The 16,592-nt window shown below is 37.3% G+C and overlaps 1 protein-coding gene across 10 annotated transcripts in view; it reads right to left on the bottom strand.

Moving 5' to 3' along the window:
* Positions 1 to 16,592, bottom strand: part of TENM3 (teneurin transmembrane protein 3) — a gene marked incomplete at both ends in the record, with an annotated part of 500,748 nt that overhangs the window by 42,015 nt on the left and 442,141 nt on the right. For 4 of the 10 annotated variants that reach the window (XM_080710678.1, XM_080710681.1, XM_080710683.1 and 1 more), the window contains 4 exons: positions 475 to 1,349; positions 2,132 to 2,286; positions 3,992 to 4,224; positions 13,583 to 13,832. In XM_080710678.1, coding sequence (XP_080566804.1) covers positions 475 to 1,349; positions 2,132 to 2,286; positions 3,992 to 4,224; positions 13,583 to 13,832 — 1,513 coding nt within the window. Of the gene's footprint in view, positions 1 to 474; positions 1,350 to 2,131; positions 2,287 to 3,991; positions 4,225 to 12,868; positions 12,890 to 13,582; positions 13,833 to 16,592 lie in introns of all 10 variants that reach the window. The other 6 variants (XM_080710680.1, XM_080710682.1, XM_080710686.1 and 3 more) reach the window with 3 other exon arrangements.

Raw genomic sequence — 16,592 nt, 5'->3', positions numbered from 1 at the left:
GGGTCCATTCGAAGGCTCTGAATCTAATAATTTTATCTTTTCTTTCTGAAAAAGGGGGACTAAAATTATGAAGGACTTTAAGTCATGGCCCTTGAGACTATTATTACTGTAGATTATATTATTATATCTACATCTCTCCGTCTCTCTCTGTCTCTGTCTCTGTATCTCTCTCTCTCTCTCTCTCTCTCTCTCTATCTATCTATCTATCTATCTAATGTATTTGGTGGTACTGGGGGTGGAACCCAGGGGCTTTCTACCTCTGGGCTATACTCCCAGACCCATTTTATATTTCATTTGGAAATAGGGACAGGGTCTTACTAAGTTGCTGAGAGCCTCACTAAGTAGCTAAGACTGGCTTGGAATCAGTGCAATCCTCCTGTCCAGCCTCCCAAGCACGGGGATTACAGGCGTGTGCTACCATGCCAGGCGATATCACAATATTTTATGATCAAAGTAGAATTTCCATGTACTTACTCAAAAAATGTTGTCCATCCAGTCTCATCACTTTTAGTGGCTAGAAGTCCACTGTTGCCATGGTAAGTAAACAAAACTAATTCTAGTCCTTGTGCAGTCATGCTCTTCAAACACCCATTCGTTCCTATTGTCAACCATATCACTTGGTTATCTGGAGATACCACCCGAACAGGCATTCGATTTGGATCCCGTCGAATTCTAAGAGTATTGCCATTGCTGTCAGTCACAGCAGTGATGTCATTATCATTGCTGTAGCTAAAGTTATACAGGTAATCACCAGTGACTAAGCTTACAGTGTACTGGTGGGTACCATTGATGTCAAAGATATAGAGTTCTTGATCAGTTGGAGAGGCGACTTCATAAAAGTTCATAGAGTTCAGTAAAGGCTTATTTTTTGACACAGCGCGGATCCGAATGTTTCCCAGATCTGCAATGTACAGCGTGCCATCTGGAGAGGCAGCTAGGGAGGACGGGGCGTTGAGCTTGGCATCTTTGGCATAGCCATCTCCACTCTGATAACAGTCGCAGTTGGCATCGTTCTTGCAGTCACACTCTGAAGGTATTCCAGCCACTAAGGAGATTTCCCCATCTGTTGTAACTTGCCTGATTCGGTTAATTTTCTTTTCATCAGTTTCGGTGATGTACAGGACCCCGCTGTAGGACACAGCAATGGCGGTGGCTGATTCCAGTGTTGTCTGAACCGCATGCTTCCCCACAGGATACTCCACTCCAGGAACCTGACAGTGCATGGGCCGGCCAGCAGCAATGCGGACTTGACGGTTTTCAGTGATCTGTAAAACTACGTTATTATCCAGGACATAAATGGAGTTATCCATGGGGTTAATGGCCAGGTCAGTGGGCCATTCCAGACGCACCTTAATAAAGGAAGAAATGGCCTGGTTAGTCAGTGATTGTGCTGCAGTTCATTTGCCAGAAGAGTCAATTAGACCATTCAGGGAAATTAACCTTAATTTGATAAACTGTTTTAAAATTGTTTTTTTCCATAATATCTACAGCAAAATAAACCTCAACATATTGAGTGAAGACAAATGTAGGAAATAACATTATACTTAAAAAGGCAGCCCATGGTTAAGATTTGCTAGTTAGAGCCAAACAGAAAATTTACTTCTATGTAGTAAGTCAACAGATAATCACCGAGATATGAACACTTATGTTCCTTATAGCAGTAATAACCACCAAATGTCAGGGCTTTCTAGGTTATGAATACATTAGTATTCTATTGTGTTTTCAATCAGGCCGAGAGTAAAGTTCCTAATTCTAAATATAAGTCAGTTGGGACTAATCATAGTGGGTTTTCTCTACTACTCAAAGGGTCTGTGCAATCAAAAGATTAGAGATTCAAGTTGTTCTGTTCTTTTTGGAGGATCCGCATGCTGCTACTTTACTGGCATTTTATTACAAATGCTTAGCATTTCTTACTGATAATTGTTCTGTGTTTCACTGAATTTATCAAGTGCAGAATTATAAAAGAAAATAACTTTTTATTAGTTCCTGAGATACATTTAAATGGAACAGCTTTATCACAACCACCACCACACATGATCTATGCAGTTTAATACATTACCATCACAGCTCACTAACAGCAATTTAAGTCACTTAGAAGAAAACAAACAGTTGGGCTGAGTGTTTTAGTTACCTGGCTGATGTGCATGCTGGTGTCACAAGTTAAAGGTCTGGCCGATGTCAGATCGTTGGAGCCCAGGAGAGTTGAGATGATTCCATTCTGATCAACTTTTCGAATCATAGTTCCATCAACAAAGTAAATTAATCCATTCTTATCAATTGCCATCCCTTTATCCAAGACAAGAAAGTGTTACTATTATTTAGGCAAAGACCGGAGGATCGCGGTTCGTGAACAGCCTCAGCTACTTAGTAAGGCCCTTCTCAACTCAGTGAGACCATTTCAAAAAATAAAAAGAAAGCCAGGCATGGTGGTGCATGCTTGTAATACATTCTGGAGGCCGAGACTGGAGGATAGTGGTTCTCAGACAGCCTCAGCTACTTAGTGAGGCTCTTTGCAATTTAGTGAGACCCTGTTTCCAAATAAAGAATAAAAAATAGGGGTGGGGGTGTAGGTTGGAGGTAGAATGTCCCTGGGTTCCATTCCCAGTATAGAAAAAAAAAAAGAATACAAAATATAACTGGGGGCGCAATGCCTCTGGGTTCCATCCCTAGTACTACAAAAAACCCTGCATTAATTTTGATTAGATTCTTAGGCCCATTACTAAACTCAATATTTAGCTACTACAGAGATAATATGGATGACATGTATTAGGCAAGACTGCTAATTTCAAAAGCATTAAAAAACAACAACAACATAGGCATGGACAATAGCAATAAATTTGTTTGTTTATTTATTTATTGTTGTACCGGGGATGGAACCCAGGGGAATTGTACCTCTGAGCTACACCCCCAGCCCTATTTTTTAGTCTTTTTATTTTTGAAACAGGGTCTCATGGAGTTGCAAAGGGCCTTGCTAAGTAGCTGATGGTGACAGCAAACTGCAATTCTCAGGCCTCTACCTCCTGAATGCTGGGATTATAAGTGTTTGCCACCACGCCCGACCCAACCAATAAATTTAAAATGCAATAAAGCATCTAAGTTTTTAAGACTCTCCAGTGAGCACATGTATCACATAGGCTTAGTGCCTATGTGTATCAAGTATAAAATTATAATGTTTATAATAATGATGTAGTCTATAAATTATAGAAACAGGTTCAAATGCTGTTACAGTCAAGTTATAGTAATGACATCCTTCTAACAAAAATAGATCTAAGCCAAGGTTAGTGTTTTTTTGACCTTGTTACAATGAAATTTGCTATTATGAATAATTCAGTACAACAAATACTTCTTCCCAGTCCTTGTTAACATAATAGTCACTAGCTATCAGAAAAAAAAAAAAAAGCCCCAAACCAAAACACATTGCAATGAATAGCATAATATAAGAGGAAGGAGTCAGTCCTGACTGGCTTAGAGCCTTTATCACACAGAATTTTAGCTTCTGTTACCTCTGAAACTCCTCACGGCAAGCATTTTTTCCCATGGCATAGAAACAAAAGTTTAACAGCTCCAAAGTGGATGAGAGCTGAGAGGGTTGCTTAGCAATGGTTTTAAAAGAGGCTGGGACTCATTCATGACAAAGAAATTTCAGAACAATGAAAGAATTTGGACACTTCCTTGAAGTTTAGCTGTATGTGACCTGAATAATATAGAATAGTTGCTTGATTCTTTGAAAAGTTAAAAAAGTGGTCTGATGATAAAGAAAATATCAAGAACCTAATATTTACTGTAAAATCAACTTAGGGCTCTAGCAGTTTCACGCTAAATGGTTTTTAAAAACACTAGACATGAAATGGCTTTCCAGAACACAGTAGCAGGTAAAATGTTAGACTCAGCATTAAACACCATCAGGCAGTAACTGGATTTTTACACCTCCTGTTTCTTTCTTTTCTCTTTTTAAATAAAAAGAAACCCTCAAATTGGTAAGTGTCGGTACCTTTGGGACTCATGAGTGTTGCTTCCACAGCCTTCCCTCCGTCCCCACACCTCGCTTCATCGAATGGAAGGCATTGTTCGCCGGTCCCGGCAACAACTTCCGCATTTTTAGTCAAGTCTTTGGCTCCCGTAAGTGATTTGGGGCGATAAATTCTGCGGGTGTTAGTGTCAGAAACGTACAAATCTCCTGTGACTGGATCAGTGGCAAGGTAGTATCTGTGAGCTGGGTTACTGCTGTAAAAAGGATCATACGTGTACATCACAAGAGAGGTCCGCTTAATACTTCTGGGGGTACTGAGTGGGGCGAGGGTGGGTTGTGTTTAAAAGCAAAACAGAACAGGTCACAAGAAACTGGTTATAAAACAGAATCCTGGAAAATGAGCAGTATATTTAATAATGCTTCAAGACATTGTGATCCTGGGGTAGCAATTCTCTCCCTAAGTTGTTGAGATTGATTGGTAGTGAGCTTGCTATCCTCCTGTCTCAGCCTCTCAAGTACTGGGATTACAGGCATGCACCCTTGTACCTGGCTAATCAATTTTATTTTTACAGTTTGGAAACTGAGCTGCTGTCTGAGGTATAGAAATTCATTCACAAAATGTAGTTGTCTCAATTTTATAAGTATAAAGCAAAACAAATATTAAATATTTCATGTTCCATTGTCTGCAAAAATGATAAGATCAGTTTTATCGAGGAACGGACACACTATAACATATATATATATAGTTGGGATTAAAAATTAACCTCCTTACAAACAACACCCCATTCTTAAGAATTAATGTAATTTTATAACATGTGAATATTGCTCCTGAAAAGAAAAGTAAAAAAAACTGAAATGACTGGGTGTTCCAACAAAGATGTCAGTTGATAGGAATCTGCTAGATTCCGTGCCTCTTTTGTTGACAAGCTTGGTCTAACCAATTAACTCTCATTGTCATATTCTTTTCCTCCCTCCACAGTCACACACACACACACACACACACACACACACACACACACACTTATGTTTCCATTTATTTTATACATGAACATATACACTATGTAGTATAAATCTACATGAACATTTTATTCTAATAGAGGCTTTATCATTTCCAATGAGGTCACGTTCTAATGAAACAGTTCTTACTACTAGTACTCTTCATTTTAAGTGCTAAATATATATACTTTATTGTCTTATGATAAATCTTACTCTTAAAATAAAAGGTTACAGTTTCTACCAGTGTTTCTCCCAGTGGTAGAGGAGGGCAGCAGATCAGAGTCTGCACAGGCTTTTTGGAGGTCTGAAGGGCTCCACAGCTGAGACGCTGGTATTCAGGGGCATGCAAAGGTATCAGTTTTGTGGCTATCTTTTAAAGACTTCAAATCTTTTGCAACAAGAGACAGAGCAGAGTAAGAGATCTTGAGTGTGTAAATATGTATAAAAGGGGAAAAGATGGTTTGAAGAACTTATAAAGAAATGCAAGTCATTACAGAATAAAAACACTTCAGAACTGTTGGGTTCTATCAAATGATTGACTTGCCATGTTAAGTGTTATAACATTTTCTTAAGGTGATGTCTAAAATTTTAAACGCAGCAAGACAAATTGCATGGTAACTTATTACTTTATAAGGAAGTAAAGAATTACTTATCATTCTACCATTCAGAGCAATTATTAGTTTTGTGTGTGTGCGCGTGCGCGCGCGCGCGCGCGCGTGTGTGTGTGTGTGTGTGTGTGTGTGTGTGTGTGTGTGTATGAGTATTTCTGCCACAGTGTGGTGTTGACAGAGCTGGTCATTCAGATGCATACAGTTGATCACAACAGAGATTGCAGCTCAAACAAGTTGGGTGTATTTATACTTTTATTATGTGTTGTAATTATGCATCATGCTGAGGTATAGGGTGATAGGATTAGACAAACACGCAACAACACTTGGTGTGTTTCTCTCCAGGTGCTGTCCTTCCCTCCCTTTCAGGTACATATCACTGGGATTGATAGTGGAAACTTCATATATGTATACAGCATTATTCAAATGATTACCTTCTTTATATCTCTATTTTGAAAGACATGATATTGGAGAGACTTCTCATTCTTATCTCCCTGATTTTAGTAATTAAGAATACTTGTATAGTTGATTATGACTTTTTCCCCCCTGTCAGCTGTATATCCTTGGGAATGAACTCTGGACCAGGTTTGAACCCTAGCTCAATCTCCTCCTAAACTTGTGATCTTGGGCTAGTTATCTAACGTATCTATGCCTCAGGTTCTTTATATGTGAAGGTAATAGTAATAACTCATATTTCACGAGAAGCTGAGAGAATCACTGGAAATAATACCTATAAGATCCTTAGAAGGAGTTCCTGGTCCATCATACACACCAGTAAAAATCAGGTATTATTATTTGGGGGGGCACTGGGGCTTGAATTCAGGGGCATTCTACCTCTGAGCTATAGCTCCAGCCCTATTTTATTTTTTATTTTGAAACAGAGTCTTACCATATTGCTAAGGCTAGCCTTGAACCTACAATCCTCCTATCTCAGCTTCTGGAGTACTGGGATTACAGGCATGTGCTGCCAAACCTGGCTAGCTATTTTTAACACTTGCTTTGTCCTGTTGTCCTCTTATATTTCAATGCCTTTTGCCTTAAAACTAATATACATTAACAAAATAGTTACTGTTAACTGAAGTATGGCTTGCTTTGTGAAAATGTTTTCAAAAAATGCCGGGCACTCTGGGGCATGCCTAAAATCCCAGTACTAATGAGGCCGAGACAGGAAGAACACAGGTTGGAGGCCAATGTCAGTAATTTAGTGAGACCCTGTTTCAAAACACAAAATAAAAATCTGGAGTGTATCTCAGAGGTAGAATACTCTGGGGTTCAATCCCCAGTACAAAATAAAAATAAACAACAACAACAACAAAAATACCCAAACTTGAATAGTTCAAATTTGTTTCCTTATTTCTATTACAACAGCAGTTTATAATAACCTAAACTATTAACATAATGCAGGTTATCTTAAAATATCCATTTTAGGTGGAGACAGTAGGGTTCGAAGCCAGTTTCGCTGGCTTAAGAGACCCTATTTCCAAATAAAAATATAAAATAGGTCTGGGAATGTAGCCCGGAGATTGAAGGGTTTCCAGGAACCCCAGTACCACACACACAAAAATCCATTTTAGGCAGGTACAGTGATTCATGCCTATAATTCCATCTACTTGGGAAGCTGAGATAGGGGAACCACAAGTTTAAGGCCAGTGGGGGAAACTTAGTGAGACCCTGTCTTAAAACAAAAAAAATAAAGGCTGGGGATATTTCTCAGTGGTAGAACACTTGCTGAGCATAAGTGAGGCCCTGTTTTTAATCCCCACTAGCATCAAACAAAATAAAACAAGAAACAAAAAAACAAAAGCACTTCAAGTTGTTTCAAGAGGAATAATGATAAAGGCAGATGAATCCTGCCTATGTCTTGTGTTATCTTTCATTATGAGAAAAACAAAATAGATGGTGGCTGCCTGGGTGGTAATGGCGCATTCTTTAACCAGGGGATCTGAGTTTTCTTGGTGCAAAACCAATGGACATTCACATCCTGAGCTGTACCTCTACCAGCACTGGCTTTATTCTAGAGGGTTGGTAATAAGGGAAGGTCCCGGATGCTGCTAATAAATGCTTGCTTCCTGTCCTGATACATCCCTTCCCTTGAAGACACAGACATTGCTAAATCAAGCAACGTCATGCCCATGCTTTCAAAAGTTTCTGCCAAATGAAAGCTCTACTTTTGTGCACAATTCTATTATCGAGAGGAACAAATGTGGAGGAACATGTGGCCCCAGAGAAGAGCATTTGCCTCTGGAAATAGTCCCTATGGAATGGTAGACAACGACAACGGGATGGATTCCCTGCAGTGCAGTCTAGCATGGCAAATTAGAGCTGGTTCTTAGATCCCTGCCTTCCTAAGAGAGAAGGATGAATACTGCAGTATTCAAAGAAAAACAACAGTGAGTTTAGAAATCGGTGGCTGAGCACATCTGAATCATAAAACCAGGGGCCTGGGATTCAAGGTCATTTGATTTTGAGCACAGAGAGTTTCTTGACAGGGTGAGTTGGTATTTGCTTTCCAATGTCCTGAAGAGCACTAGAAAGGTCCAGCGCCGTGGTACAAATGAGTGTTTTCGACGAGTGGTAACATCTAGTATGAAAATTCGAGGTTACAGTGACTGAAAACTGCAGCTGGCAGCTGGGGCACAGGGATTTACAAAATGCATGGTTTGGGGGAAATCTCTGTTCAGCAGTAGGAGCACAAAGCATTCTTTTGTGATTGACGGCTATTCTGCCACTTCAGAAGGGTTTAAGCTAATATTCCAATTTTGATTAATAGCAGCAAAACCAAAGAAACTAAGATCAAGCTAGGAAGCTTTCTTACAGCTCACCTTGGTTCTTAACTCATCCTGATTGCCTAGATCCCCACAATTATCAAGCCATCTTCTCTACAGTCTTATTCAATTAGACACAGATCCAGTGGCAAGTGCGGGCTGGATATGCTCATTTATTTTGTCATAATTCAACCGTCTTAGACTGGAGAAATATTCACATAGAACAAGCCACCGGATAGACATTATTAGCACTTTTATTTTATTTTTTTCAGTTGGAAACTGTGTCATAGCCCTTAGCACACAAAGCATTTGAAGCTGCATAACAAATTATATTTATGTATAAAAGTAAAACTGCCTATTTGTGGTAACCAAAAGACTGTTTAGCTTATAACAAGCAGGGATTTGGGATGTGGTATTTCTGTGCCTGCTCGATTTTTAAATAGTATGTCGATAAGGAATGCTGAATCAAGACTTTACAATTTTGTATCTGAACTTTAATTGATTCAAATTCACAGACTTGTGATTGACATTTCCTTTGATCCTTTAATGGGTAATATAAAATTCACAAAGTTGATTTTTAGTCATACACGTTGAGATGCCCCTTGGCTGGTATTAGTTAATTAATTTAGGGTTTTTATTTTGGGATTTAAAGAACTGGGACAAGGATGAGCTAAAATTTACTACCTATTAAAGGGGTTTGTTAGCAAACGAATACTATAAATATCTGAGGGAGGAATGTTTAGAATATCAAAGAGAAATACCTCTCCCCATCCCCCATACTGGAGATTGAATGCAGGGGTACTCTACTACTGAGTGATAACTTCAGCCATTAAAAAAAAAAACTTTTTTGAAACAAAGTCTTGCTAAATTGTCCAGGCTGGCCTTGAATTTGGATCCTCCTTCTTTGACCTCCTAAATTGCTGGTATTATAGGCATATGCCCACTGCAGCTCACTGAGAAACACATTTTTTAAAGATTTAAGAAGCTTTGATTTAGGCAAAAAATTTAATATGTTGTTTAGTAGTACTTATATCTATTCATTAAAGTATAGCTAAGAACTTTAATTTTAGATCATATACTGAATATCTTGGCAATACTTATTAATTTTTTTATTTTAAAACACAGCCTCACTAGGTTGTGGACAGTCTCTCTAAGTTACTGAGGCTGTCCTTGAACCTGTGATCCTCCTGTCTCAGCCTCCAGGGACTGCCAATTATAGGTGTGCACTACCACGGCCAGCTAATAGCATTCTTTTCTGAAATTTAAAACAGTAAAAGTATGTCTTTATTTTTATTCAATTTTTTATTTCCTCTATTAATTTCCAGTCAGTGACACTGTTCATAGCATATAAAATATAATAAGAGTATCAGGCATTTTCTTTTTCTTATTAACACTTTATCCTAATCCTTTCATAACGATTATGCTACTGGAAAGTGAAGATAGAAAACAAGACAGTCAGGAGCTTCTTAACCAGTAAAAAACAGATGATTATAGGCAGAAAAAATAGGAAGAAGGAGCTGAAAGTAATTTCAATTTCTTAAGCTAAATGAAGAAACTCCAATGAGCTGGAAAAAAAATATAGCGTGTGTGTGTGTGTGTGTGTGTGTGTGTGTGTGTGTGTGTGTGTGTGTGTTACTAGGGATTGAACTCAGAAGTGTTCTAACTCCGAGGTACACCCCAGCCTTTTAAAAAAAATTTTGTTTTGAAATAGGGTCTTCCCAGGTTGTTGAGAACTTCAAGAAGTTGCTCAAACTCATCCTGTCTTTGTCTCCACATACTGGAATTACAGGCTAGAAATATGTTGATTTTGTAGGGTCAATGTAGATTCTTATTTTGATCAATGGCACCATCATGTGTTTGATGATTTGGGATCAAAATCCTTAAATATTTTTATAAGCTTCCTTTTCCCAATCATGCATATAATACAGCATCTTAATTCTCTGTTTGCCTTTATTTTATTGGTCAATTTCCTTCATTCCCAGTTTTCTAATTTAGGTACCTGTAATATCATGGTTTTGTGTATCAGCTTTCTAATTAATCTTCATGTCTTCCTGAACATTGATGCCTGATCAATTTTCCTAAAAGGCACTGTCACTAGAACGCTGTTCAAGATCCTAAAATAGTCTCTGTTATCCTATAGCATAGAAGAGTCACTCCTTAGAGTGGTCAAGGCCCTAAGCTACCTGACCCAACCTGCCTTTCTACCCGAATCTCCCATTATTACCAACATGAATCCTCTGCTTCAGTCATGTGGATTGGATTGCCTTGCTCATCTTGCCCGAAACTCCAGTAACTTTACTTGTTCTATATTCTCCCTGCTCCCCATGATTGCCCTCCTTCCTTCTTGCTGCTATGTTTAACCGGACTTCACTTTTAGACATGGCCCAAACATCATCCTTTCAAGAAAACTTCCTTACCATACTTTCATTTCCCAGCAGCCCCTTCCCCCTTCATGGTAGAAGCCATGTATATGATTAAGTGCCAACGAATAATACCAGCAATGTCATTCAGTCTGTCACAGATATGCCTTGCTTCCCTCATTAGAGTGTGAGTTTTTGAGAACTTCGTATTATATTGCTATTTATCAAAGCCCGGGACATGGTAAGTGATCAGTTAGCACTGATTGATTTCATACAGGTGAACATCAACATAAAACCCACAGAGCTTTGCATGCATGGCATGTAAAGGAAATGCAGACACCCGTATTTGGTCAAGATGATGTACAGGGGAGAGAGGTGAAAAAGAATCATGAGAGAGAAATTGCGGTGAGTATCACAGCCAAGCACCCTGAGTCGGTGCGAATAATAGTGTAGCTCTAACCTCAGAGATTTTTTTTCCCCAGAGAAAGAGATGATAGCTCTAAGTATTTTCTAAAAGGATTGTGAAATCATTTAGCTATTTTCTAAAATGACTGTAAAAGGCTGGCTTTTTTGCATGCCCTCCAAATCATCCCAGAGATACCTAGGTATCAGGACACATAAAAACAGGCAGTGTGGTGCAGTGGAGAGAACATATTTTTCAGAGTGCTTCAGATCTCTGCTCCCTATTTCTGGAGGAAGATATGTAACATCCTAGAGCCTCTATTACCTCATCTGTAACCCTGAAGGATTGTTATGTGCATCTGCAATAACATATATAAAATATCTGGCACAGTGCCTGACATGTAATAGGCCAGCTTGTTAAAAGGTAGCTCCTTTGATAGTCTTTTCTGTATCGCCTGCAGCATTTTCACATTGAGCTGGTGTGCATACCTGTTTGTCTTTCCTCTTTTCTCCAACAGCTGCCAGAAAAGTGTTGATATTCTACTGTGGTGTCTAAGAGCAGAGCTTTGCATGCTCAGTATTCTGGAAGATTTAGTGTTAATCTTAGCATATGGCTGAGCCATTAGTACAAGATCAATAGGGGCTCTCAGAAAGAGGTCATAGGACTCTGCCTGGTCATTGATATGCGATACCTATACATCTTTCAGAAGGACTCTGGTTTTTTTTTTATTTCTTAGTTGTCAATCTCTATGCAATAGTTTAAATGGGTTATGCTGATTTACTCACCTAAAGTAGACATAGAATATCACTGATTTTTAAATCTGATAACACACCATTAACTATTTTAATGGGCAACCTAGATCTGGCATGTCCAACCTGTTTGGCCTTTTGCAAGCTTTGCTTTTAAAACATTGCTTCTTCCTTCTGTTTTGATGTCCTGAGAATAGTTTTTCTGTCAAAAGTATCTAGGCAAGCCTTTAATATAACCCCCCTAGCAAAGTGCATGTAGCAAGAAGAATATGAAAAATTTCTGAACTGAGCTATCTGTTTTAACTATATTCATCCTTAGCTTGGAAGAAATTCCTTTCCCTTATAATAATAGCAATGTAAACTCCACTTCTTAAATCTAGAAACTCTTCCAATTAGGAAAACAGAAACTGCAGGTAGAGATGAATCTACCAGGAAGTTAATAGTTTATTCAGCTTAGGACCCAGTACTTGCATGGATCCCTCCCAAACTCAGCCAGGGGCCCTGGCAATGTATTCACATCATCATGTTTTTTCTTTTTTCAATTTGCCAAAGTAAAATATTTTGAGATTCTTTATCTTAAACAGAGTCTCCCAATTGAATAAGCTTTGGGCCTAATAAAACATGATCTGTCTTGGATATTGGTCAAAATTCACAGGCTTCCTCAAACTTTCCTACTGCGCTTTAAATTTTGTTCTGTTTAATATGGCTTAGATTATGTAAGTCAAGTAACTGCAGCTCAGAACTCTTTTTCTTTGTTACACAGAAGCATTCATTATAGTATTTTTGTAACAAAATTTAGTTAACAAACCAAGTTGAAAATATTATTGAAATTATATTGCAAAATCATTTTGCAATATGCTGTATAGTACTAGTTCAATTAAGCAGTTTTAATTCCTTAGATATTCTGTGATACTGAGTTTCCTCTCTCATGATAATATTAGAAAACAATATTTAGAGAGCCATGTTGAAATGTAAAAATGACATTTGGAAATATACAACAACCTTTAAGATGCTTACCTATGTCTAAAATCTTTATTTCTTGGAGGAAGCAGATAAAAAAGGTAAAAAAAAATTAAGCACAGTTAGAAAAGGCTTCTAAAATATCATGAGATAAATACTGAGATTTTAATTAGTTGCATGGAAAATTACCCATTTAAGCAGAAATAACCCTAGAAATGAATTTTGCAGGCCAATGCTTATCAATTAACTGAGAGAATAGGTTTGTTTTGACAATCAAACTTAAACACAGCAAGGCAACAACATGGTGCTTTCATTATTGGTTTTATGGCTGATGGGTTAACCTGATCTGAAGATCTAATATTCTAGTAAAAAGGTATAAGCATAGGTTTAATTAATTTACTATGCCATCCTGATATCATAGGAAAATATTTTATGCCTCACTTTCAACGACTATGAAACAAAAAGATGTCTATACAAGGTTATTCTATAAACAAAACAAGAGATTTAAAGTTCATAGTTTCATTCTTTCAAAGCACAAAAATTTCACTGAATCCAGTGAGATATTTTATATATTAGGTGGCTTTATACTTTTGTATACATGTAGGGTACAATATATGTGTGGCGTCCTTTTCCTACCTTTAACCAAGAAATGACTTTTTCCTAAGAGAGTTTTAAACATTGGGAAGGTATGTTAAAGTAAGTATAACACAGTCAACATTTTTTAAAGCATATATGGCTTTAGTTAAAATCCCAAATTAAGGAAAGACATACCTTAGTTCTAAAACACTTGTTACATTTCCAGAAGGGAATATCCGCCGGACATAGTTGAAATCTCCTACATACAGACTGCCATCAATCCCGCAAGCGAGGGCGACTGGGGCCAATAGTTTATTCCCATCAGCTTGACCATTGCAACTTGGGCACGAGATGCTGCGCCTCCGACCGTTGCCCATGATACTACTGACCACTGGAGGCTGCTGGGAGATAAACTGGTTTTCCCCATTTCCCTTGTACAGTATACCTGGAAGAAAGAAAATGCATTCTAATTGTGATAAAAAAAAGTAACAAGATGAAAAGTAAATATGTTTGCTAGAGATCTCCCTACCATTCAGTACCTTTAGCTTTGAATGGGAAAACTGTTATTTAAAGTTCTACTGAAAAGAACTCTATTTGATTACAAAGCATAAGATGCCATAAAGCTCATAGGATATATTTAGGATATGATTTAAAATGTATTATCTGTGATGAATTTAAATAATGACTGATAAAAGGAACAAAGAACTGACAATAACATGAAAAACCCAAATTCTTAGTATTAGTGATTCTCAGTCTTGGCTACCCGTTGGAACTGCTTGGGGAGCTGTAAAAAATACTGATGCCTGGTTCTCACACTGGGAGATTCTGATTTAATTGGTCTGGTGCAGCCTCAGCACTGAAATTTTTAAAAACTCTCCAGGTGATCTTAATGTGCAACCAAGTTTGAGAACCATGCTCTACATAATATCCTTTAGGGAATAGTAAGTTTGCCAAAATGTTGAAAATATTGTATATCAACCTGATTAATAAGAATGTGTCTCAGAATATGAGTCTTTTTTATGAAATTATTAGTTTTTAAAAGGCTAAAAATATGTGATGGAAAACAAAGTTAGAATATATTCACCAAGCCTTCAAAACTGTTCATTAGAATAATAAAGGACTATTTTGGGAGGGACTGGGGATTGAACCCAGGGTCTCCAACCTGTAAGTACATGCTCTACCACTGAGCTACAGTGCAAGCTAAGCCTATTTTAATTTTATTATAGCATTAAAAATATTCTTATACTTTCATATGATATGAGAATGTATATACATGAAATTATTCAAAGTGTCAAACATAATGAAACTGTTCTGGGAGACCAATTTATTATTTGGAGTGAATTATAATTGGGCTAGATGGCGTACACCTGTAATCCCAGCTATTCTGAGGCAGAAGGATTAAAAGTTTGAGGTCAGCCTAGGAAACTTAGTGAGACCCTATATTGATATAAAAATTTTAAAAAGGTCTGGGGGTGTAGCTCAGTGGTAGAACACGTACCTACCACACATGGGTTTGGTTCCCAGGACCACGTTAGTTAAATAAATAAAGTCAATTCTGTTGTAAGGCATGAAAACATCAATAATTTTACAAAGACAAAATGTCAGTCTGCTCCTTTGTAGTCTTTAGTGAAAATATGAGAAAAAATTCCAAAGGAATATTAAATATTTTCTTAGTTAGAAGCTAGAGTTGTGTTGAAATTCTAATTTTATTCATGTTTCTATTACTTTATGTAGATCAATGGCTCCATTTTGGCCTTCTATACATGGGATGGTCAGCTGCTACTGTTCCATGCATATTTTATGACACTTCTCAATGTGTTATTATCTGTGTAAGCCACCTGCTGCTTTGACTTTACGGCTGCATATATTATATTTATTGGATGCTCTATGTTTCCAAGCAGTTCTCAGAGCTAATGACTATATTTCTTCGCTGATATCCTGTTAAAACAATAATCCCATGAGAGTACAAATAGAAAACTTAAGAAAGTGGTTTTATCCCCCCTCTACTTATTTTTAAAGTGAAGAAGTGATCAGAATAATTATGTTCCTCTTATAGCTCAGCACATTTTAGGTGCATTCTGTGATTACTTTTGTTTTTTAATGCTTTGCTATTTGGGTGATGTAATAATCATAGCAAATTTACATAAATCAGGGAAGATAAAACAGGTTTATTCAAATTTAAGAAAAATAATTTAAATAAAGGTAGATTTTAACAAGAGATGAAATGCATTTGCCTTGAATATTCAAAGAATATACTAATGATCCCTAAGATTCTTCTTTCTGTGATTACTTTATTTGACAATTATGGAAGTATAATTTCCTATAAGAACCAGTTGTGTAATTTTCACCAGAAGAATCCTACAAGTCAGCCTGCTACTCTATGCACCTGATTTATTCGGTCATTACTTGGAACGATTGGCCCTTCATGATTCTCCTCTATTATGACAGAACAGAAAGATGAACATTAGAATATTTATTTTCTTGTTGCAGGGTGTCTGCACAAACACCTGTCACTGCCTACATTTTTGCCTCCTCTTCTTCTGTCAGATATTTCTATAGCTCAAACAACTTGTCAAGATTACAAGCCAATTTATTTATTCAATTAGACAAAAGGCTGCTATGGAAAGCCATTACCTGTCAAACTGTTCTTGGACAAAACTGGAAAACCCTGTGTTTTAGGTTACTTCACATTTTAAAATAATATATATTTTATACTTTATACCACTTTTGGAAGGACAGAATTTGAGGTAGTTCAGCTTTTACATCTGACCTGATATTTTAATCAAAGCTTATTAGATATTCTGGTTTAGGGTAATGTGTTTACATGTATGTATTTATATTATACATATATACACAGGTTTATAGGTACAAAGAGTCTAGATGCTTCTAAATCTGCCTGAATGTGGTATTGAGTGTTGAGTATCCCAACAGCAGTGACTTTTAGAAGTCTAGGCTTTCCTGGAACTCTTTGCTTGTTGCCTCTCTATGGGTTTATGATCTACTGGGTAAAATCCTGTAACTAACTGGTTAGAATTTTACCCTATATTCTCATCATCATTATAATGCATCCAGAGAGGTTTCCCTCAGTTTTGTTTGTGGTGAATTTCTGAAAGAATATGAAAATATGTGCAAATGTGTGAAATAAAATTTTAAATAATATAATCAAGAGCAGCTACTAACAGGGTTGGCACATGGCTTTGCATTT

This window comes from Muscardinus avellanarius, assembly GCF_963383645.1.
Source record: "Muscardinus avellanarius genome assembly, chromosome: 14".
NCBI classification, from domain to species: domain Eukaryota; kingdom Metazoa; phylum Chordata; class Mammalia; order Rodentia; family Gliridae; genus Muscardinus; species Muscardinus avellanarius.
This window is presented reverse-complemented; position numbering and strand designations above follow the sequence as displayed.